The 23677-nt window shown below is 33.5% G+C and overlaps 1 protein-coding gene across 1 annotated transcript; it reads right to left on the reverse strand.

The window, feature by feature from the left end:
- Window positions 1-9284: 9284 nt before the first annotated feature.
- Window positions 9285-11386, reverse strand: LOC128128909 (uncharacterized). Its single transcript, XM_052767660.1, has 3 exons — window positions 11093-11386; window positions 10561-11027; window positions 9285-9351 (listed from the first exon to the last, which is right to left on the reverse strand). Exons 1-3 carry the CDS (start codon window positions 11384-11386, stop codon window positions 9285-9287), a joined length of 828 nt encoding a protein of 275 aa, XP_052623620.1.
- Between the last annotated feature and the right edge of the window lie 12291 nt (window positions 11387-23677).

Below are 23677 nucleotides of genomic sequence, written 5' to 3' on the forward strand. Positions count from 1 at the left end.
CATGCAACCTAATTGGATCTATATTTTCACTATTGAATGCTATAAACTATGAACATTAAAGAACCCTATGGAAACCCTAGTTTAATCAAAATTCATAAAAGGGTTAGGGTTTACATAAATTTTGATTATTCTTGTAAATAACCAATGAACTCCTTCTTCAAAAGCTCGTGGAAGCAAGCACTAGAAATCTCGTGTCTTTGATGCTTCACACTCAAACCCTAGCAACTAAGGAAACTTGAAGAGAGAGAGAGAGAGAGGGAGGGAGGGAGAGAGAGGGAGAGAGCGAGATGAGAGGGGATGATTCTCGACTATTCTCTTGAGAGGAGGAGTGGCCAAAGATATGAAGGGTTAAGGCCCTATTTATAGTTACATTAGGAAACCCTAATTTGAATATAATACAATTATTTCAAATTAGGTAATTATCTTCAAGGTATGTACCTCAAAACTGTCCACCACTTGTGGAAAGTTCTGGAAACCATTTGGTACAACTATCGTATAATTACAACTTAGGTTCTTTATTTTTAGTTAATTCAATTAATCTTAAAATTAATTCTAATTAATTTATGATTTTATTAATTAAATAATAATATTTCTAGTTAACATATTATTCTCATAATATATTAATAAATAACTTGTTTCTATTTATTAGTCATATAATAAGTCAATAAATCAATCACTCTCTCCAAAAGTCATCCTATTCAATTACTTGGTTGGAGGGCATCCCAAAAAGAGTTTGCTAATAATTCAAGTATATACCAATTTGGTTATTGGCTTAGACACCTAATACAACAGAAGCTTAGCGAGTTCCCCCAAAAATACCACATACCACAAAATGTATACAAGCATGCATGTTGGGTCCACAGTCAACAAATTAGATTACCATTGAGCCACAACATATGTCTGGATTGCCCTCCCAACCCTCAGCTTATGTCTGGATTGCTCATAATCCCATAAAAATGTCTGGATTGCCCTCCCAACCCTCAGCTTACGTCTGTATTGCTTCCGAGCCCACAATATAAGTCTGAGTTGCCCACCTGGACCTCAGTTTATGTGTGGATTGGCTCAGATATGTTGGCCTGCCGTCTTAACCCCACGCATTACGATATGTCGAAATATATAATCAAAAAATTAATCAAGTAGTCAGATAAGCATAGACAACTATAAATCTACATGTCGAGCAGTTCATTACCGCCTACTAGTCCCCTTACAGCAAACTGCTTCGCTACCAAAAAATCTCCAAGGAATGCATAGTAATATGTAACCAAAGGTGGGATAGACACCCAAACAGATGATCCTACTCTAGAGCCTCAACAAAACAAGGAACATTCAAGAAATCCTAGATCAAGAACTCTCACTCTATTCTGTGTGACTACATATAGCCCCTAGAGCATCCCATTAGACAATAACCAACCAATTAGTACTCTAACTAGTATACTACTACTCCTACATCTTAGCACACAATGATATATATGTCTATCAGATCATTACAACAGAGCAACATCCTATACACAAGGACACATAACCAAATCTAGTGGGCCGACATTGGTGCCTTCGACCTATGAGTATAGTAAGGAAAAATCACCTGAAACAAAGAACCCAGAAACAATATGGCACGCTCCCTTTCTGCACTGATTGTTCCCACAAATCTACTAGCACCAAAACATGATAGAATCATAATAAACAACCCTAATCCTTCAAGTTTGACTCAATGTCAAACTTTTCAAAAAGTCAATGGTCATCAAGTCAATTGATCCTCGCGAGGTGACAACCTCTTGGTCACGTTGTGACCAGATAAGGACAAGATAATCGTGAGTCTTCAATCATCACGGCGTAACAGGAACCTTGTCACGTCATGAGAGCTGGCTAAAAGACAACTTGATGGAGTATGGTCTTAATCCATTATGCCACAAACTCATCTCCAGGCTTCCATCCATCTAAAAAACCATAAAAACTGATGCATTAATGTCTTGCATACTCAATGCAAGTGTTGAGTTCAAATTAGGTCACTTTGGAAGAAAAAGGGGGTCAAGGTCTCAAGCAAGAGATCAAACTTCACCGCACTTCAGATCTAGCTCAACTAACCACCAAGGGACACTAAGGACCCATAAAGTTGCACACTTTATGGGATTCCAACACTCTAACTCATCCATCCACGAACAATAAAGCATAAAACTCTAGATCTAGCAACAAGAAACCATAAAGCATGAAGCTTGAGTACTCACAAGGGTTTGGAGGGGTTGCTATAATATGGTTATGAAGGTTGCAAGCTTAAACTATGCTCCAAAGATGATCCATTCACCTTTAAGTCAACAATACACCACCAAATGCTCAAGAAATCATAGATGGGGATAGGGTTTTGTTTGAAAGGAGTGGAGGATGAAGAAGATAACCTAAGTTGTGAGATAAGATCCTTATATCGAGAGAACCCTATAATTTGTCGGCTTGGGTTGCAACCACTCTCACGGCGTTAGCATTCTCTTGTCACATTGTGACAAGCTTTCTAGAATACGTGTTTTATTTTTCACTTGTCGCGTCATGACCTCCCTATGGTCACGTCATGACACCCAGTTTTACCTTGACTCCTTGTTGCCCTAAACTGATCTGTTATGGAAACTGGGTGTTACTAATCTCCCCTACTTAAATTAGATTTCGTCCTCGAAAGCAGTTTTCGCTTCCAATCTCGAAATAACCCCTTGTGGGTTACTTCCATGCGGGACGAGATCGCTTGAAAGCCAACATATGCAACCATTTCCAACAATGGTTCCAACCCAGGCTCATAAGCCAATCCTATCAGAGATTCTAAGATCTGAATCACCTTTATTGTAGCATCGATTAAACAACCGATCACCGCCCTACAATTATGCCAACCCTAATTTTAAATTATTCTTTGCAACATGAATAAAACATCTTTACACAACATCCTTAAACCATAACGGAGACAACCAACTTCCTTATCTGAATCCTACAGATCTCTAAGTCTTACACAACCTTCAGGTGGACAGAGCCATCGCAATTGTCACCCAAGCTGACTAATACTCACAAACCTAACCCAACCAAGTCCTTTTGATCTTGCGCCACCCATTGAATATCCAAAGAAGGAAAACACCACCCATGCCATAGCTGACAACCTTGTGTACAGACGCACCAATGAAAAATCTAACAACACCCAACATATGAGAATAACTAACCTTCACATCAACTATGCTGACCGAAATCTGCAGACTTACTCAGTTAGAGATCTTCTCGGCCTGAAGCCTCCTTAAGGGAAAATAGAACAGGAAATCCACAGACGATTGCCGACATCGCTAACCCTACATAAAGATGCACCGATGAAACTTGGATGAAAATTAATTGATTGAACTAAACTAGACGAAGTACTCACTCGGCTCAAACAACTATGATATCCACTAATAATACTCAAGTTCACACCAATCTACCAACCAATAACAACACATGGACTCACCCCTTATCCACTAACCAATAACAACACTCTGACTCATCTGATAACCAATAACAACACTCAGGCTTACCCCCGATCGGCTAACCACTAATTGTACTCGAGATTACCCTCGATCCGCTAGCCAATAACACCACCCAGGCTTACCCCCGATCAACTAACCAATAACTTCACTTGGGCTTACCCCCGATCCACTAACCAATAATAACACTCACAGTTTAACATAACACACACCAAACCAACAAATCTTAACTAACCCAACCAGACCTTTGGGCTGTGTCTCAAACTTCCAAGCCCCAATCAAACAAGAACAGACAAGGAAGTCCTCAACACAACCCTCAACCAAGGCTCCTAACACCCTAAAGTCTAAAACACAAGGAAGCCCTAAAGATTACTAATACCACCAAAAATAAGATGATTCGAAAGGAAAATCAAAACCTGGCGATGACCCCGATGTGAAAATCATAATATTAAGTAGTTGCACGATAGTCTTGAATTAGAGAAATCTGGATGAGAACTGAACCTTGGCATAAGGTCTTGATGTTACGAGGTCTCCACTCTTGCCCACTTGGAATGTTCTCGAGTCTGGCAGCTTCAACACTCCTTTAAATCCCATGCCAACCTAAAATCTACCACTTGATCCCCACCCCTAACATCTAGATACACAGGAGAATCTGAACCCACGCACAACATTCACGAATTCCAACATGCATACAAAAACTTCAAAGATAATAATAATCCATTCATAAATAAGGAATCAAATAAAACTTGTGCTAACTAAGATAATTCCGTTCAACCGATCAAGCAAGTTTACAACTGAACCTCATAACATACACAAAAAGATATAAAAGATATCATCAATTCAGTAACTCACTAAATCGAAGAACTGATAACTCAAACTTCAGCCCCCGAAACTCTAGCCGCCCTATCCCGACCTTCGTGAAACTGCCAAACTAGGGGAGTAGGGTTCTGCACCTCTCCAAAAATGAGAAAAGGGATAGCAAGCCCGGATGCGGCCCTCCTAGCCGCAATGGAAACACACTCGCGTACTTCACCTATAATCCTTACCAGAATGACCCTCCTCGCCAAACCTGCGACATACAAAAGATTGACACCTTCCATTATGAAACTTTTGACACTTGATACACTCAAAACGCTTCCTCTCATCTGGTCGTAAACTCAAGTCGAAGGACTTGAACCGCTTGGCCATTGGCTGATACTGCTCTAAATTTGTCCTCTCCTCCTTCCTCTGGATCTCTAACTCAATCTCCTTGGTCCTGGTGCTTGAATGCAACTCAGTCAAGGTCTGATACGGCTGATTCGATAGGAACTCTCAAATCTTTGTCATGAGCATACTCTAGTATCGCGATATCTGCACCTGCTTTGAAGAGTCATATTCTGGGTAGAAAATAGCTCTCTCCATAAACTTATTGGTGGTCTCCTTCAAAGACTCGATCATCTTTTTAAACGACAGATGCTCTTGAGCCAGTCAGTCTCTCTCCACAAGCGAAACACAATCTACATGGAACATCTCTAGAAACTTATCTCAAGTCACTGCGGCTCGCTCTGCCCATGAAAATCCTTAGGTCGCAAATCACCCTAATCCTTCGCACCCCAACGGAGAAGAATCGATGAGAATTTCACCTTCGGGCCCTTAGGACATGAAAACATGTAGAAACACCCCTCCACATCAAATATCAATCTCAATCCGATAATCAGGTCCTTGTCGTCTCTGAACTCCAGAGGCTTTGATTTACTGAACTCCAGGTAATTTATTGCCCCACCACTCTAGTCGTGCAATGGAGACAACTATAGTGGTTGCGGAAACAATAGCCTGCATGATGGCGACATAATGCCAATCAAACTCCTTAATGAACGTGGTCTTAACCGACCCAAACAACTTCGAAATCGCCACCCTAATCTCCATGGCAACTTTAGTGGCAATGATCCTATGGATCTCCTCATTACTCATATATGTCCTCTCAATGCTGCCAAAACCAGATCCTGAACCTATGATAGCCACCATACTGAAATATACAATGGAAAAGGTCAAACATCAAAACACAATGCTCAACACACCAAGCCTGCCTCCTATTAGTTCCTTAGTAGCATCGGGATTCCTTCTGACTCTCATATGGATCCTGTGTTTTCAGCAGTACGAGCCTATATTACTTTCCACACCTATCTATAGTCAATTCAGAATTCATCCCAAGGTCCTAACTTAATGCACAAGACCACCCGTAGTTGTGCTAACACCCAACTACTACTATGAGCCATAACTAACGTCCTAGGCACTCCTCCTATGTTGACTGCAATCACACTCCCACATGACTGGCTTCCTTGATCATGCTAGTTGTATAAAATACAAAATCAGATAGACAGTGGAATAACTGACTCTACCTTAAGTCAATCGTTCTAAGGCTATATAATCCTAACCGTATACAACTATACAACATAAACCTTGCAATAAACATAATCAAATAGAATATAATAAGCAATTCCTTATGCCATAGAACATCATAGAAATCAAGGAATACTATTCAAAAGTTCTTGAAAGAAACCTTCGCTTATCCAGAAGAATGCATTTCTAACAGTTCACATATTAGCAAGTTCAAATTCAACAAATATAACCAGTATGGGTGTTTTGGGAATCATTTTCTTGTTCGGGCTCTGGCTGACTGTACACATCACATCTTCTCGTAAAACCAAGGTTAAGTCAAAGGTCCGCGTTCTCAACCCCAAGCAAACAAACAAACACGAACATTACAAGAGACTGAGCCCATGTCCCTAACCTAAGCGTTTATTAAAATTTCTTTTTCAAAAATGTTTTATGAAAATTTCTTGGATGCTAGTTTGAGTTTGATTTATACAATTGTTCCTCCTAATCCCTTAAACCAGGGCCCTGATACCAAATAGTAACATCCCATTTTCATAACCAAAATTTTTCATTTCTATTGAAGGTAAAACTTTGCAATTAACAATGCCATGTTAAGAAACTATTTGTTCCAAATTACAATTATTAAAAATCAGAGTAATATATAAACACAGAATCCTCAATGTTACTAATATGTGTGTACAACCACGCCTTCGCCTTCCCATAATCATCGGTGGTACCTGAAAACATAAACAATTGGGTAAGCACGAATCTTAGGGATTTCCCCTAAAAATACCACATACCACAAAACATATGCAAGCATGCATGCTGGGTCCATAGTCATCAGACTGGATTATCCCTAAGCTCACAACGCAAGTTTGGATTCCCCTCCCGGCCCTCAGCTTATGTCTAGATTGCTGCCGATCCCACAATATAAGTCTAGATTGCCCTTCCTGCCCACAACTTACGTTTGGATTGATTACAAACCCACAAAAGGATTTCATGGCCACATTTAGCTCTTCCATGGAAAGGATAAAAAGGAACGAGGAAAGCGGGTCCCCCTATATATATATATATATATATATATATATATATATATATATATATATATATATATATATATATATATATATATATATATATTGAACTGGCAAATTTTATTAAGAAGAAGAAAGAAGAAAAACCCAAACCTCTGGCATGCATCTATGCAGGAGGAGGGAAACAGAGAAAGTTACATTTATAGATAAATAATGCAAAAGACTTCCTATGCGAGTTCAATATAAACAAATTAAACTCTAAGTTGAAAAATTAGTCCGCAAAGGGATTACTGGACCATTTAGTCAAATTGAAATTGTTGCTACCACCGTTACTCCTTTGTTTGAACCACATAAATACCGATGCCTTAACGATATCAGTTACCATCGCATGAGTTGTCATCTTTTTCCTAAAAATTCTATCATTCTGTGCTTTCCATAAACTCCAAATCGTACCATAGCAAATTCCTAATAGTATTCTTCTCTTTTTGGGATAGTTTCCCCAAGTTGTAGCAAAATCCAATACTCCATTTATATTATCATATTGAGATACCGATATACCATACCATCCGAATATCCACTCCCATGTGACCTTTGCAAATGGAAAAGTCCATAATAGATGGTTAGTTGACTCATCATCCATGTTACAAACACTACAAGTTACCGAAAGGGAATTCACTCCCCTTTGTTGAAGTGCCGTCGCAAAAGGAATGCGATTTTGTCTGGATCTCCAAACAAAACATACTATCTGTATAGGGATTTCGGTTATCCAGGCAAAGGAATGCGATGCTGGATCAGGATTTGATGAACTCAAAAACCGCCTACATGCTTTAACCGTGAATAAGTCGTTCGAATCGAAACCACATATCCATTCATCTTTGTTTGAGTTTAGACTAAACGTATCAATCTTCTGAACCAATTGTCTCACCTGGTTGGAGGGGGGTTGTCTTGACTAGGACCATAAGTAACCAACTTCATATATTCGATCTGAAATATTGCACCGTTTATGTGATTCCATTGAAAACAATTCAGGGAAAGTGAGCTTCAGAGGGCCATTACCAATCCAATCGTCGCTCCAGATTAGTGTGTCAGTACCGGAGTTTACTTTTTTCTTGATAACCTTACTCATCGGGATGTCTCGCTTGGCTACTTCTCCTTGTATTCTAACAATGTTATTCCATAACCTAGGTATGGATTTGTTTGATAATTGATATGCAGTTCTAATATCCAAGTTGTGTATACTTGTAATTACTTTATTCCATAATGAATCTTTATCCACTTTATTCTCCACCACTATTTGCATATTAAGGCAATATTTATATCTTCAAATGATCCAACACCAATCCCACCATTTTCTCTTGTAGTAGTAATTTTTCTCCATGAGACCCAATTAATCTTCCTGTTGTCTTTCGATCCTCCCCACAGGAATCGTCTTCGAAGTGTTTCCAACTATGAGATAACACCTGCAGGGGCCACAAACAAAGAAAGATGGTAAGTAGGGAGGTTGCCTAACACCGAATTAATCAGTGTAAGACGCCCTCCAAAAGATAATTTTTTGTCTTTCTAGACCGAGAGTTTGGCTTGAAACTTCTCGATTATTGGTTTCCAATTGCATTTACGGTTCATGTTTGCACCAATTGGGACTCCCAGATAATTGAAAGGTAAGCAAGAAGGTTCATAACCAAGAATGTGTGCCCATGTAGTCGTTTCCTGTGGTCTAGCTCCAATGCCAAAGACTTTAGATTTGTGGAAATTAACCTTAAGCCCTAAGGCAACATGAAAACATCGAAGAATTCGGGCCAAGTTTATGATATTCCTTTTAGAATACTCCCCGATAAAGAGTGCATCATCCGCATAGAAGAGATGTGACACCAACGGACCATTGTTAGGGAGTTGGATTCATTCAAATATGCCTTTCTCTCTTGTTGTTTTCATTACCACATTCAACCCTTCCATAGCAATAATAAACAAGAAAGGTGATAGAGGGTCACCTTGTCTAACCCCTTTAGTTATGTCAAACTCTTCTGTCGGTGTCCCATTTACGATTACTGAGGCCCTTGACGATTGCAAACAACCCCGAATCCATGATCTCCACTTTAGACCATAGTTCATTTGGGATAATATGGAATCTAGGAATTCCCAATTGACAAAGTCAAAGGCTTTATCAAAATCTACTTTGAAAAGCAAAGTTGTTCTTTTCACCTTCTGGGACCATGAACAAATTTCATTAACAATCAATGGTCCATCAAGAATATTCCTGCCCTCCACATACACTGTTTGCTCCTTGTCAATATGTTTTCCAATTATGTTTTTGAGTCTTGTTGCTAAGAGTTTGAAGATTATTTTGTACATACAACCAATCAGACATATCGGTCTATAATCACTCAACTTTAGACTGTCTTCAATGATGACAAGCACTTTAAACCAACATTTTCACACTCATTCTCTTTCTCCCTATTTTATACACAGACAATACGTATAAATAACTGATTGTGCAATTATTTAAAAAAAAAAAAAAAAAAAAAAAAAAAAAAAAAAAAAAGCCTCTATATTGTAGCACTATAGCCGTAAATTTATAAAGTTGTTTACTAGTTTCAAAATCAACTTAAAACCGTATTAAAATTTTGGATTACCCATAGTTTAAGGCTATGAGATATTTAAACTTTTCATTCTCACATTTTTACTTACATACTGCCCGTCCACTAATACCTGAGAGGGATAATAAAATTGTGTTGTAATCATATATATTTAGTCTTTTATCTACACATTTAATGATAAGTTTATATAAAACGTTTAAAAACCATTATGACAGACCATAAAACTATATAAATGTTTAAAAAATCATTATCGCCGACAATTAAATGTTTTTCGGGTTTCAAACAACTTTTCCGACAACCAATAAACTTGTGAAAGTAATAAAATTTTCTAATTGTAGACATTTAAGTAATCTTTGTGCTTTTTAATATTTTTCTTGACCACGTAAGCAGCTGGTTAAACATATATGAAAAATGTTGTTTGTTTTTAGAAGCCAAAAAAACATAAAAACATATGTTTGTCCTTTTTTGTGACACCCGAAACTTTATTTAAATAAACCATCAATTTCATTTAAATTATATACATCAAAGTTCTCGGTTATGAAAGAAAAAAAAAATACAAACTAGAGTTCAATTAAAACTAATCAAAACTATTTTTTTTTTCAAGTAGCTACATCTAAGTGTCACATGGCCCCATCGCTATAATGTTGATTTTTCCAAGTTTATCTTATCAGGGATGTCATGATTTATACATGTAAATGTATCAGCCAAAAGTGGATTACTAGATTATAACCCGTGTTAAACGTGGGGAACATATTAAAAAAATTACCAAAACATTTATATATATTGCATAATAATTATAAAAGAAAGTTTATGGTTATTGTTATTATTGAAAGGTGAAGAAGAAACACTAAAATCGATAAATAACTATAAACGTTGCAGGACCTCTTTGTAGACAACGCTTTCTGTTTTATTAGTTGAATGACCTTCCTCGTCACATATGAGTACCTTCAAACCTTTTTGCTTGTTACACGAGAAACAGCTACATATAACTGACCATAGGTGAAGACAAGTCTACGCAAGTATAATCCAACATTTGATAATGACTGTCCTTGACTTTTGTTAATGGTCATAGCGAAACAAACTGCTATTGGGAATTACCTACGTTGAAAACATAATGGAATTTTTTTATCGGATGGGGTCAACTTCATGCGAGGTATATAAGTACTCCCATTGAAAAATCTACCAGGTATGATTTGTGCTTCAATGACGTATCTTCCAAGCCTTACGATTTGTAATCTAGTACCATTGCATAGTCCTCTGGTTTGGTCGATATTACGAAGCAACATGACCGAAACACCTTTTTTTAGTATAAATTTATGGTTAGGAATTCCGGAGGCCTTAAAAGCGTTCAACACATCCGGAGAGTATACAGATTCCTCAAAAGAATCTTCTGTCTCGGTCTTACACAAGGAATCTGAACTCAGATATGTTTTCCCTTCATCTTTCATCAATTCTAACATATCTTTCATCAATTCTAACATGTAGTCATTGATAACATCAACTTCTTCATTAGTAGGGACCAAAATAGCTTTATCTTGAAAATGCGATGGATCATCAAGATTGTTCTGAAAAGATGGATAAATGCAAGATACAATTGAATGATATGGTCACCCGTAGAGGGAACGATCACATCTTCTGGAAATTCAACTTCAACTTCACCATCATTAAGACCATCGATAGTACCTTCACCAACTTTAAGAATCCAATCAGCAAATGATTTTGTCTCTTCGAAATCATTGTTTGGACAATGGAACTGAAGCCTCATGTTTACAGTCAAACGTAAATCTATACATTCACGCCATAATCTTGATGAATGCAATGACGCCTGCACAATATCTGAACGATTTACTCTTTGTATTACTGGAAGAATTTGTCGAAAGTCACCTCCAAATACAAATGGTCTTGCCTCCAAATGGTTTATCATTATTCTTAGGAAGGATAATATCTCTAAGTGTCCTATCAACTACTTCGAAACAATGACAATGCATCATTGGGGCTTTGTCCTAAATTATAAGGCTCACTTTGTTCAACATGGCAGTTACATCGTTACTTGGCGTAATAGAACAAAACGATTTTTCATTCAACTTAATTGGTATATGAAATCTTGAATGCGTTGTCCTACCACCAAAAAGAAAAATCATCAATGATAGATGTCAAATAATCATAACTGGTAAATTTATTCGAGTTTTTCCATTTTTGGAATATTAAGGGTATGAGGAGCAACACCATATTTTGAGGAAGACCATTCAAACGATTCAGTAGTGGTAACAATCTCAATAGGGCGTTTCAGTGAAGTAGTTGTCGGTGCCACCGCATCAAGATCGAAAACAATTAATAATATTTTCACCTTCAATAGAAACACTCTTTTTCTATATCAAATTAATAAAACAATGATAATTAACAACATTAATATTGTCACCGCATCAAGAATAAATGTTTATTAAAAATGTTAAAATGATAAATTATATGATTTTAATTTTACCTTGATACACTTGTTGATAGGAGTACCATCAGAATGAATATTGTTTTCTTCGTATGCAGGTGAATGTTTGAAAACTGCACCAACTACAAGTTCATCATCAGTCATCTTATGAACGGTGTAGGTGTGATAATTGTTCTCGAGATTAAACTTTGAAATATGAACATTAAAAACAAACTTCTTATTAAGCATCATAATGAACACATCGGGGATCTTTTGGCGTCCTTGATCCTAAAGAATATTATAATAAACATGTGAGTAGTTAATAAATCCCGATTAAAATAAAATGCAATAACAATATACAGTTAACTTGTCGTGTGTACAAATTAATAGAATAGTATAATATAACGCTACCTTTGATATCTTTTCCATCAACCAATGATTACCGTGGTGAATAAGATCTTTAACAGAATGGTCAAACAATACAAAAGAAGCAGACCCAGTTTCATCTTGAACACGTATTACGACCCTTACCCTAAATATTATTGTATGACACGTTAATGGACAATGAAATAACAATTGAAACATTGTAATAAAGATTCATGAGACAAGAAGCTTACAAATGTAAAATTATGAACTTACGTGCCGAATACATCAGAAACTCCTCCGCAACCATTACAATTAAATGGTTCACCATCACTATCATCACCATTTTTAGTTACATTTTTTGAACAGTCACGACAATAAAAAGAATATCATCCTTCCTCCAAATCGACACCGATTAAAGTAGCAATGATAGACAAACCATTTTTCTGATTGGTAAAAATACATATATATATATATATATATATATATATATATATATATATATATATATATATATACACACACACACACACATTAAAAAAATTGTGATATATAATGGTAAAATATGAATAATATTAAGTATACCTCATTGTAATATGGAATATCATCAATGTTTTTTATTTGAAAACGGAAGTAGTAATTTTGTGTCTTGGCCACAACAATTTTGTGTTAAGTTGTGTAGTATTAATGGAAGACTCAACATTCAAATCGATATCAACAATGCTACATATAAGAAGGAAAAATGAAGAAGATCAACAATAATAATAATTGTTAATTAAGAATAAGCAAAAGTAAAACAGTAAATAATTATATCATAATCATCAAATACATACGCCTTTTTAAATTCTGAAATATGATGCATATCATCATTAATATGCAATCTCAACCCAAATAAACAGTTATCGACTTGTGGCTGACCTATAAATAGTAATTGAAGTAATAAATTATTTCATATTATAAATAAAATATTAATGTAATGAGCATAGACATCTAAAAATAATTATTATTACGACCCCAAGTCTTGAGCTTTGTCATACGTATGAGGATGATCACATGAGCATTTTCATTTTGATGTTCAGATATGTAGCTGTTCAACTTCAATGCAAAACCATCCCACTAAGCAACTTGCATTTTCCTACCACTATAATTGATTGTTTGGGTTATATGAATAAAATATCAAACATGATAAATTAATGAAAAATAAAGAAAAGTACCTCAGATCTTGTGCAACAATACTCACTAGCCTTGTTTCACTTGCATTCTCCTTAATCACTCTCATAGGTTCAATAGATACAACTTGACCAATAAAATCTACAAAAAGTAAAATTTGAATTAATTATTATAATATAAATTGGTTAAAAAATATATAATATAATAAATGCAAATCATGACAACTTGAACACGAATATTCCATGATTCTTTGGAGGCATCTATGTCAGCCAACTTATCAATGATGATTTCATTGTCACTGTTATGTGTCATTTCGCTTGTGCTATGAGAAATAGAAAAGTATTAGAGATAATTATGAGATATAGTGAAAAAAGTAATTCAAAGACTCACAAGGTTTTTGTTTAATGTAAAAATGATGATGTTCAATTAACATAAACATTCTTGGTTAGCATACTTAACCATGAAAAAAACAAAAATAAACATTAATTGTATTTTGCAAAATAATAGTTTGCTGTAATTATGGATTAATGGAAGTAGGATGGTATCAAATCAAAACATACATAGTATGTTGATATATTTCACAGAAAACAACAAAGCAAGAAAAATGAGTATGAACACTTATCATATAGAAGGCTGTAGAAAGGAAGAAGTATTGATAAACAATGAAATGTCTACCTTTTTGCCTTTGATTAACCAAGCTAACAAATTTACTGCTATAGAAGGCTGTAGAAAAGAAGAAGTATTGATTTAATATCGTGAATATCAATATAAACGAAGATGTAAAACATAGATAAAACACAATAAAACCCCACCTTTTGCAGGAGTGTCGAAGGATAAATAAAAATGGGTTTTGGCGGAATATGTCATATATATATATATATATATATATATATATATATATATATATATATATTGAATCCAAGTTGGATTTGGAGGGATAAGATAAAATTCATTTTTATCTTATCCCTTAAATGTTGAATTTCAAAATGTAGTTAAGATAAATAATGTAGAACATTTTATTAGGATTATTTTTTTAAATTTAAATTTTGGATAATGATGATGGTTAGTTAAGTTCCCGTCTTTGGTGGCTGATTTTTCGATTTGAATACGGCAAGTAGTTATGATAGATGAAAATAAATAGTGAATTGTTTTGTTAGGATGACATCACCAAAAATATTAAGAACAATCTAAGGGTTGAAATAAATCAAAGAAATCCAATGAATGATGCTGATTGTTGAAGGTGACATCATCAGGTTTTTGTTTTAATATATATAAAGATACGACATAAATATGAAATGCATAAATTATGTTAAGATCTCAGAGTCGTGGGTAAATTTACCTATGTCATTTCCACACTTCAAACTGGCACTCGTGCCATCAGATTCATGAATTATAAACAATGTACTATTGTGGCTAGATATGTATATGTCGATATCGACTTAGTGGCAATATGATGCCGCTCATGCACTAATCGTATCATATTTTATCTATCAAGTATCAACAAACGACGGATACATTCCACATTTTCATTTATACATTTACCTATAACTCATGCATATATAAACAATAAGCATGATATAACATAATAAAGTAGTAACCATGACAAACAAAATGCAAGAAGCAATTAAAAACACACACACACGCATATATTTGGAAAATCATTAAATGAAATCTGCAATATTTTTGTAAACCCTAATGATGACCATAAGATCGTCTTCTCAATAAACCTACCATCACACCACCGGGTACCGATCTCTTCGACCTTGACAAAATTTTCAAACTCCTACAGCAACCATCGTCGGCGCCCTCTTTCATTTTCTACTGTTCATCGAAGTCCTATTCCCTCTTATCCTCACTGTCGGCATCAAGTATTTGCATCTATCGAAACTACCCTTTTCTCAAATTAGATCATAAGTGATTTGGTTGAGACTCCGCCACCAGACGGTCACAACCTCCATCAGTTCCACCTTTAACCATGATTTAAAGATATTCACTTGGGAATTTTGTTCACGCTGCCATGAGGAGCTTCTTCCTCGTCGACTCTTTGCTACTCAGGTAAAAAAATTGTTTATTAATATATATATATATATATATATATATATATATATATATATATATATATATATATATATATATATCGTTTAGATTAAAAAACATTCATTTTTGTTTTTGTATTTTTGCAGGTGAATCAATTGTTAGAAGTTGCACATAAAAGGCAATCAACAATTGCCGAAAGTGGATCTAGTGGTGTATAACAGCAACATTTGTTGGCAAACAGTAATATGTGAGTATTAACCGGTTTTTGTATAGCATCTTCATCCTACATATTTTCATCAATTTCTAGGTATTATCCTAATGAATTGTTGAGATGGAATGAACAGGACCAATTTTACCCTTTATCAATTTGAAGCCATCAAGATCACATGTAAACAACTCTTTAATTCCCTCTAATTTCATTCACAAAAGAATGATTAATTTAATCAATATTAGATACATGATCATGTAAACTTACTCTTTACATGTAACACTTTTGATAAAGATGGAATCTTTGATCTTTTGTTTTCGTATCCAATCCTATAAGAAAATAATTTGACATAATTGTTTTGCCCAATGTGTAAACTAACATAGGTAAAGTGGCTTACATGATTATTATATAGGATATAAACAAAATTTTGGTGAATCTATGTACTTCAAAATTCTATGCAACAGTTAAAATACAGTAAAAATTGATACTTATGTGTGTGTGATTTGATCCAAATTGTCAACAATGAATAATTTAATCAATATCAGATACCTGGTCATGTAAACTTACTCTTTATGTGTAGCACTTTTTATAAAGATGGAATCTTTGATCTTTTGTTTTTGTATCCAATCCTACAAGAAAATAATTTGGCATAATTGTTTTGCCCAACGTGTAAACTAACATAGGTAAGTGGCTTACATGATTATTATATAGGATATAAACAAAATTTTGGTGAATCTATGTACTTCAAAATTCTATGCAACAGTTAAAATACATTAAAAATTGATACTTATGTGCGTGTGATTTGATCCAAATTGTCACTCGTAACATGCCTAATGTCATTATATAAGATCTTCTTTTTGTTCTTATATCCAAGAACAATTCTTGCAGAATAGAAGTTGGAATCTCAAATTCCAATTTTTTCATAATTATTCCTTTAGAATGAACTATATGTATTGTTTGTTAGAATGGCTTGTAGATAAATGTTTGTATAGAAAAGTTCATTGCATGATTTGAGTGATAGTCTTTTATGCTTTGACTTTTATTTGAATGGCTTGTAGATAAATGGTTGTATAGAAAATTTTATTTTATATATATAGAACTGACTTGTTGTTTTTGGTTTTTTGAAGTAGATGTGGTGGCAAAATGCATTTATTACTACATTTGGTCTTGAAATTGTTGGACCAGATGGTACTTGTTATTGTCTTCATTCTTATAGAATGACATCCTAAATAATGAAACATTGCAAGTTTGAAATCACGTGTGCCTTTCTAGAATGGTATAGTCGTTTGTAATACTTTTTACATTCTTTCAGAATAAATTACATTGCAAGTTTATGGATGATTGTTGATTTTGCTGTAATACCCTGTCTCGAATCGTTTCCTAATTTGGGGCCACAACCCGAATCTTGGTCATCATAAGGCTTAGGGCCTTTGAGAAAGAGATATTTAGACCCATTTGGGTGTGGGTAAGGTAGGATAGATGATCTGGGAGTTCGGTTTGTGATTTGGAGCCCAAGGGTATAACCTTAAAGTGGCAGTTTGGCCTTTTATGAATTTTGGATTTTTTTTTCAGAAAGTTTTAGGCAAATGATGAGTTGATAAAAGTGCAGAGCTTCTCGTTACCTTTCTGGGGATATAAGGCTCGTCGAAAATGGACTTAGAACGAAGAAGTTATGGCTCTCGAAAGTTTGGGTAGTAAGCCTAGTATGTTGGGCGTACTCAGGAGTACATTAGGCGTACTAGGGTTAAGCTTAGTACATTGGGCATACTCAGGAGTACGTTGGCCGTACTAGGTAGGTTGGTCATAGAAGCATTATGGAGTACGCATGACGTACTCCAGTTAGTCCCAAACCCTAATTTAGTGTCTTAGACCTTATTTAAGCACATTAACTCACCACCAAACCCTATTATCTGCAGCCTCCATCCTCTTAAAACCTAGTAATGAAGCCCTAGCCTCCATTTGTGTGGTTCTTGGTGGTATTTCATGCATCTTGGTGCTCATAGAAGAAGAATGAGCTTCTTGGAGAAGTGTGGGATTGCTTAGAGCTTGTGGATCTAGGCTTAGTGCATCATGATCTATCTTCTCAAGATATAAAGCTTCAAACTTGATGAATCTATTCTTAGATCTTCATGGCATAGTTTCGTAAGATTTTGTTCCAAATTTTGGATCTTTGTGAGTATGGAGTACTCCAAAGCATTTTAGTTGTCCTTTCTGAGGTATTGAAGTGTAATGAGTCATAACAATTCTTGCTTTATTGTTTCCCTAGCACCATGCAAGAGTTAGGTGGTTTTGAGTGTTGTGAAAGAAAGGATTTTGGAGATTTAGCCCTGTTTAGCCATGCAAAGGCTTAAAGTTTTTGACTTTATGGTTTAAGACATCATTTAGGGTTAAGATAAATGGTTAGATGCCTTTGACTTAACCCAATAAGAACTTAATGTGAATATTTGGTCTCTGATGAGTATGCTCAGCGTACTCAAAAGTACGATTAGCATAAGTAGGATTTCATGCTTTAAGGAATTGTACATTTTACATAGAGGGTAAGTACACGGGGCATACACTTCTGGTACGTGGGGCGCACTCCCCAGGAGGTGAAATTTTGGGCCTTTTGGTTTAGCCTTTGTTGAACCATTGAACTTCTAACCTTGGGCCTTGCATTGAGTATGTGCTTTCTTGGAATTTGATTCATGATGGTTTTTGAGCCCAGTTAGGAAGTTGGGCCATATTAGGCCTTGGTTTTGGGCCAAGTAAGAAAAAGGGTAAAATGGACTTTTACCTTGGTCATTAGGCAAGCAATTCAAATTCTTGAGTATGGGTCGAGATTTAATTATTAATTGGTTGATATTTGATGGTGCTAGCGTGTGGGGATTTCCGAATCAATGGTTCGAGCATTTGAGATATTCAACCGCTTCAGGTGACTTTTCCTCATAGTATTTACAGGTCGAAGGCACCAAGGTCGGCCCATTGGTTTGATATCCTGTTATTCACCGGTATGTTGTGTAGGGAATATATATGCATGATTATGACAGTCTGGTAGATCTGTAGGACTACCTGTGATTTTGTCTTCATGATTATCTGCATATGTTTAGATATTGTGTTGGGTTGAGGTTGTACTACTTGATGCAGTAGCCAACAAACCCTGGAGCATTCCGGATATGAGTTGAGGGTCGGGTAGGGAAAGTCAGACTCATACTGAGGGCTCAATAGTATTCCAGATATGAGTTGAGGGTCGGGTGAGGCATGCCAGACTCATACTGAGGGCCCAGTTGCATTCCAGATACGAGTTGAGGATCGGTTGGTATGCCAGACTCTTACTAAGGGTTGAACATTGGTATTCCGGTCTGATGACTAATTCAGTCAGGGAGCAAGCCATACATAAGTTGTTGGCCCCGAGGGCAAGCCAAACTTATGGTGTGAGCTCAGAAACAAGCCAGATATGAGTTGTGGGCCCGATAGGCAACCAGACTCATACGGTGGGCTCATGGGTAATCCAGTCTTTAGCTGTAGACCTAGTATATATTGTTATTTGAATATGTTATCCGTTGTGTGTTGGTACTTTGGGGAACTTATTAACCTTCGTGCTTACAATTTTGTTTATGGTTTCAGTTTCTTCAGAGGACCGTGGCAAGGCGAATGCATGGTACACATCCTTGGTTTTATTACTGATTGGATCGCAAGAGAATCTAATTTTAAAGAAGGTTTAAACTGGTTGTGATTTTTATGGATGTTACATTTGGTTTGTAGAATTTATAGGTATATTATATTTAAATGTATATCACATTCTATCAGAATTTATTGTTTTATTCTATTTGAATGCAATAAAATTTTTAATATTTGAAAGTTGATTAAGTCTTTCTTTATGGATTTAGGTTTTTAAGAGACTGTCATTGATGTGGAAAAGGAATAAAATATGGAGAACAAGAGTGTATTCTAGCATAATATCTTCTACTAATAGGTATAAAGTGATTTTTAGCAATAATATTATTTCAGAATTGATTAGTGTTTTTGAAGGGTTTTTTTTTTCTTTTTTATTCATTTTTAGTTTTAACCTTCAATAATAAATGTAATTTGTAACTATTATTAGTCATTTTGTTTTCATAATAAATGTAATTTTTTATAGTCTTATTCTATAAGAATTAATGTAATTAGTAATTCTTAAAGAATATAACATGTTTCATATAAAATTCGTTTTATTAGAAAATGTTACTCTTGATAATATATGTTGTATTGATCTTTAAGCATGTTAATTATAAAAAATATGTTGAATGAAATTCTGTAAAATTAAAATCGGTAATATATTTACTAGCTTATTGTTGATATTTGATCATTCTGACAAAATAAATTCGGTTATTATTTAAAAATACGTTTAAATTAAAATTAAATTAATTTAAAGAATTCAAAATTTTAAAATTAAGGTAATTAATGATCCCTTAAAATTCGAAAATTTCTTTTTTAAACATAGTTAATTGTCCAAAATACCTTTAAAGTGAGATATTTATGTGATTATATGGTATATGTTATTTCATTGTAATATGATAGACCGTCAGATCATGACCATTAATTATATTCATCTACTGGTCCATAATTATTCTTATGAGCACCCAATAGATGTAAGGAAAAGAATAACATAACCCTATATATATATATATATATATATATATATATATATATATATATATATATATATATATATATATATATATATATATATATATATATATATATATATATATATAGAGAGAGAGAGAGAGAGAGAGGGTTTACTTGAGACCATGCTAATTTTGTGAGACATGAGAACACGATCCTAACCACTCATCTTAAAGATCAAAATAAATAAATTAATAAATAAGTGTAAAATGCAAATAAAAAGAAAAAACCAAAAATTCATTTTTAAATATTAATTTCGTCATTTGATTTATCCAAAAAATAAAATAAAATAAAATGAAAAGAAAAAAATTACCATTTTTTTTAAATATATATGAAATAGTTTAATAAAAATATTACATTGTAATAATCAAATCAAAATTTTAGAATATAAGAATATTCTAATATTATACTAAATATGTTAGATATGTTAAAATATTCTAATATTCTACTGGGATTTTTTTTTAAATATTCTAATATTCTTTAGAATTGTATGAATATTTATAGTTTAATATTCTAGTAGAATATTTTAACATTATAAAAATTATTTTCAGTATTTACAATATAATATTCTATTATAACATTTCACGTATATTTACAAAAAATAGTAACTTTTTTGTTTTATTTTTTATTTTTTATTTTTGATAATCTAAATGACAAAGATAATATTTTTAAAAAATTCAAAAATTTTCATTTATTTTGCATTTTCAAAATACTTTTTTATCTCCAAAATAAATTAACAAGATTATGTCCTTATGTCTCATAAAATATGGTGTCATATATATATATATATATATAATATATATATATATATATATATATATATATATATATATATATATATATATATATATATATATATATATATATATATATAAAGTAGAATCCACGTTAATGTATCTGTGTTTTGCTCCTTTTTTTTACAGTGACAATGTATGCCTAGAACATCAATTTCGTAAACGAATTGGATAATATGAGAGATGATCAAGTTAAAAGTCTGTACTATCCGTTTGTGGCAATCATTCTCAGATACAAACCCAAATATAGTAAAATTGCTAGATATGATCTTGAATGATAGATGAGATGGTAAAATCCACTTTTACAATATTGTTTTAATAAGTTATATTTTTGAATTCTAATTTAACTTTTTATTAAATTAAAATTTTTTTAACTAATTTTTTTTCTCATATTTGAATATGGTACAAAAATCCGAGCGAGCGTAATTCAAACAAATATTAATATTCATTTAAAGAATCAATAAAAAAAGTCTTTGGAAAATCATAAATGTTATTAATAAATTATTTATTTTATAAATATTTTTCCCGTGGTTTCTTCAGGTTGTAACCAGGGCCGACTCAACGAGTTTGGGGGCTCTAAGCAAACCAAAAATTTGGGGCCTTTTGACATTTATAATACTTAATGTTAAAAAATCTTCTCCTTTATCCGAGCTTGGGACCGACAATAATAAACTTAAAAGTTTACAAATGTCGGAGTTAAATTTTTTTTTTTTTTGTATATGTTTTTTGTGAATATATTTTATGACATAAAGTTAACTTTTCTAGGCTTTTTAGATGCAAATTCTTTAATGAAATTTTCATAATCAATTTTTTTTACTAACTGTTTTTCAATTGACAAAATAGTTAATTCATTTAATCTTTCTTGTGACATTGTAGATCTTAAATAATTTTTTAACAGTTTTAATTTAGAAAAACTTCTTTCTGCAAAGACAACGGTTACAGGAATAGTTAACATAATTCTATAGGCAAATATGCATTTGGAAAAGAACTTAACTTTTTAATGTAATTAAGTATATTAATAATTGTAGAGTAAATTACACGAATGGGCCTTATGGTTTGGGGTAATTTGCGCATTTGGTCTCTAACTTATTTTTAACTCGGAAGGTCCCTACTATTTGTTTTTGTTACGTGCTTGGTCCCTATGGTTTGTTTTTGTTACGCGTTTGGTCCCTGTCTTACCTAAAAAGACTATTATTTAAATAGGAAAAAATGGTGGGGTAGGTAAGGTAAGGTGAGTGGGGTGGGGTTGGGGGTGTGTTAATTAAATAAATTAAAATATCAAGGGAAAATAGTATCTTTAGGTAAGACAGGGAGCAAGTGCGTAACAAAAACAAATAGTAGGGACCTTCCGAGTTAAAAAAATAAGTTAGGGACCAAACACGCAAATTAACCTAAACCATAGGGACCATTCGTGTAATTTACTCAAAATTGTATCACGTTCTAAATATACAATATGTCTTAAAAATTTTAGTTCATTAAATAAATCTAAACCATCAATATCTAAGCAATCATTATGCTTTAAAGATTTTTCAAGATTTAAACAATGTTTTTCTAAAATATTTTCATCAAATGATTTTAATTTTTCTATACTAAATAGAAAACCCAATTTTTTTTTTCTGAACTGGTTAAATTGCTCAAATATACTTTTAAGTGTTTTAATGGCTTTATCTACTACATATAAAAAGTAATCAGTTTTAAATAACTGAATCGGAGTTTTAATAGTTTTATTAGCAACATTTTCATCATATCGTCTATTTATTTTAATGATACGTTTTTCACGAAATCTAGGTTTTACGTTCATTTCTAAAGCGAATTCTTTTGCACAATCTAAAGCCTTTTCAAATCCGTTTTCTCTATATTCTTCAAAGAAACGCAAAAGTCCATTTAGTTGATCTATAGCATCATCGATACACATATCATATGATTGCAAGCTTTTACTAACAGTGTTAATATCAAACAAAACATCATACCAAATAATCATTCCTAATAAAAATTCATAGTTTGAAAGTTCATATGTAGCTAAACATTTAGCCTCACTTTTAATTTTGGGATATCCACAATTTTTGGATAATTGTAAAAGTGTTTTTCTTAATTATGGTGCTTGAAATCTAATTGCTTTTAAACTTTCTACCCTACTTTCCCAACTAGTTTGCGATAATGATTTACGTATTAGGTTTGATATATTATCTTGTAATATTTTCCACCTTTGAGGTGATGAAGCAAATATCGATTATATACGTTGTATAACTCCAAAAAATTCACTAGCTTTATCACACGAATTAGCCATATCACAAATTACTAAATTTAAACTATGACAATCACAAGGAGTGTAGAATGCTCTAGGTTTAATATCTAACAATCGTTTATGTACACCTTGATGTTTTCCTTTCATATTTGAACCATTGTCGTACCCTTGACCCCTAACATCATTTATATCTAGTCCTATATTTTTAATTTCATCAACTATAGCATCATATAAGCCTTTACTGGTTGTATTATCTACAATTAAAAATCCTAGAAAGTACTCCTTTACTTCTATTGGAGTTGTTGAAAGATCTAAACATCGTAAGATAATTG

The sequence above is a fragment of the Lactuca sativa genome, chromosome 9, assembly GCF_002870075.4.
Source record: "Lactuca sativa cultivar Salinas chromosome 9, Lsat_Salinas_v11, whole genome shotgun sequence".
In the NCBI taxonomy this organism is placed as follows: Eukaryota; Viridiplantae; Streptophyta; class Magnoliopsida; order Asterales; family Asteraceae; genus Lactuca; species Lactuca sativa.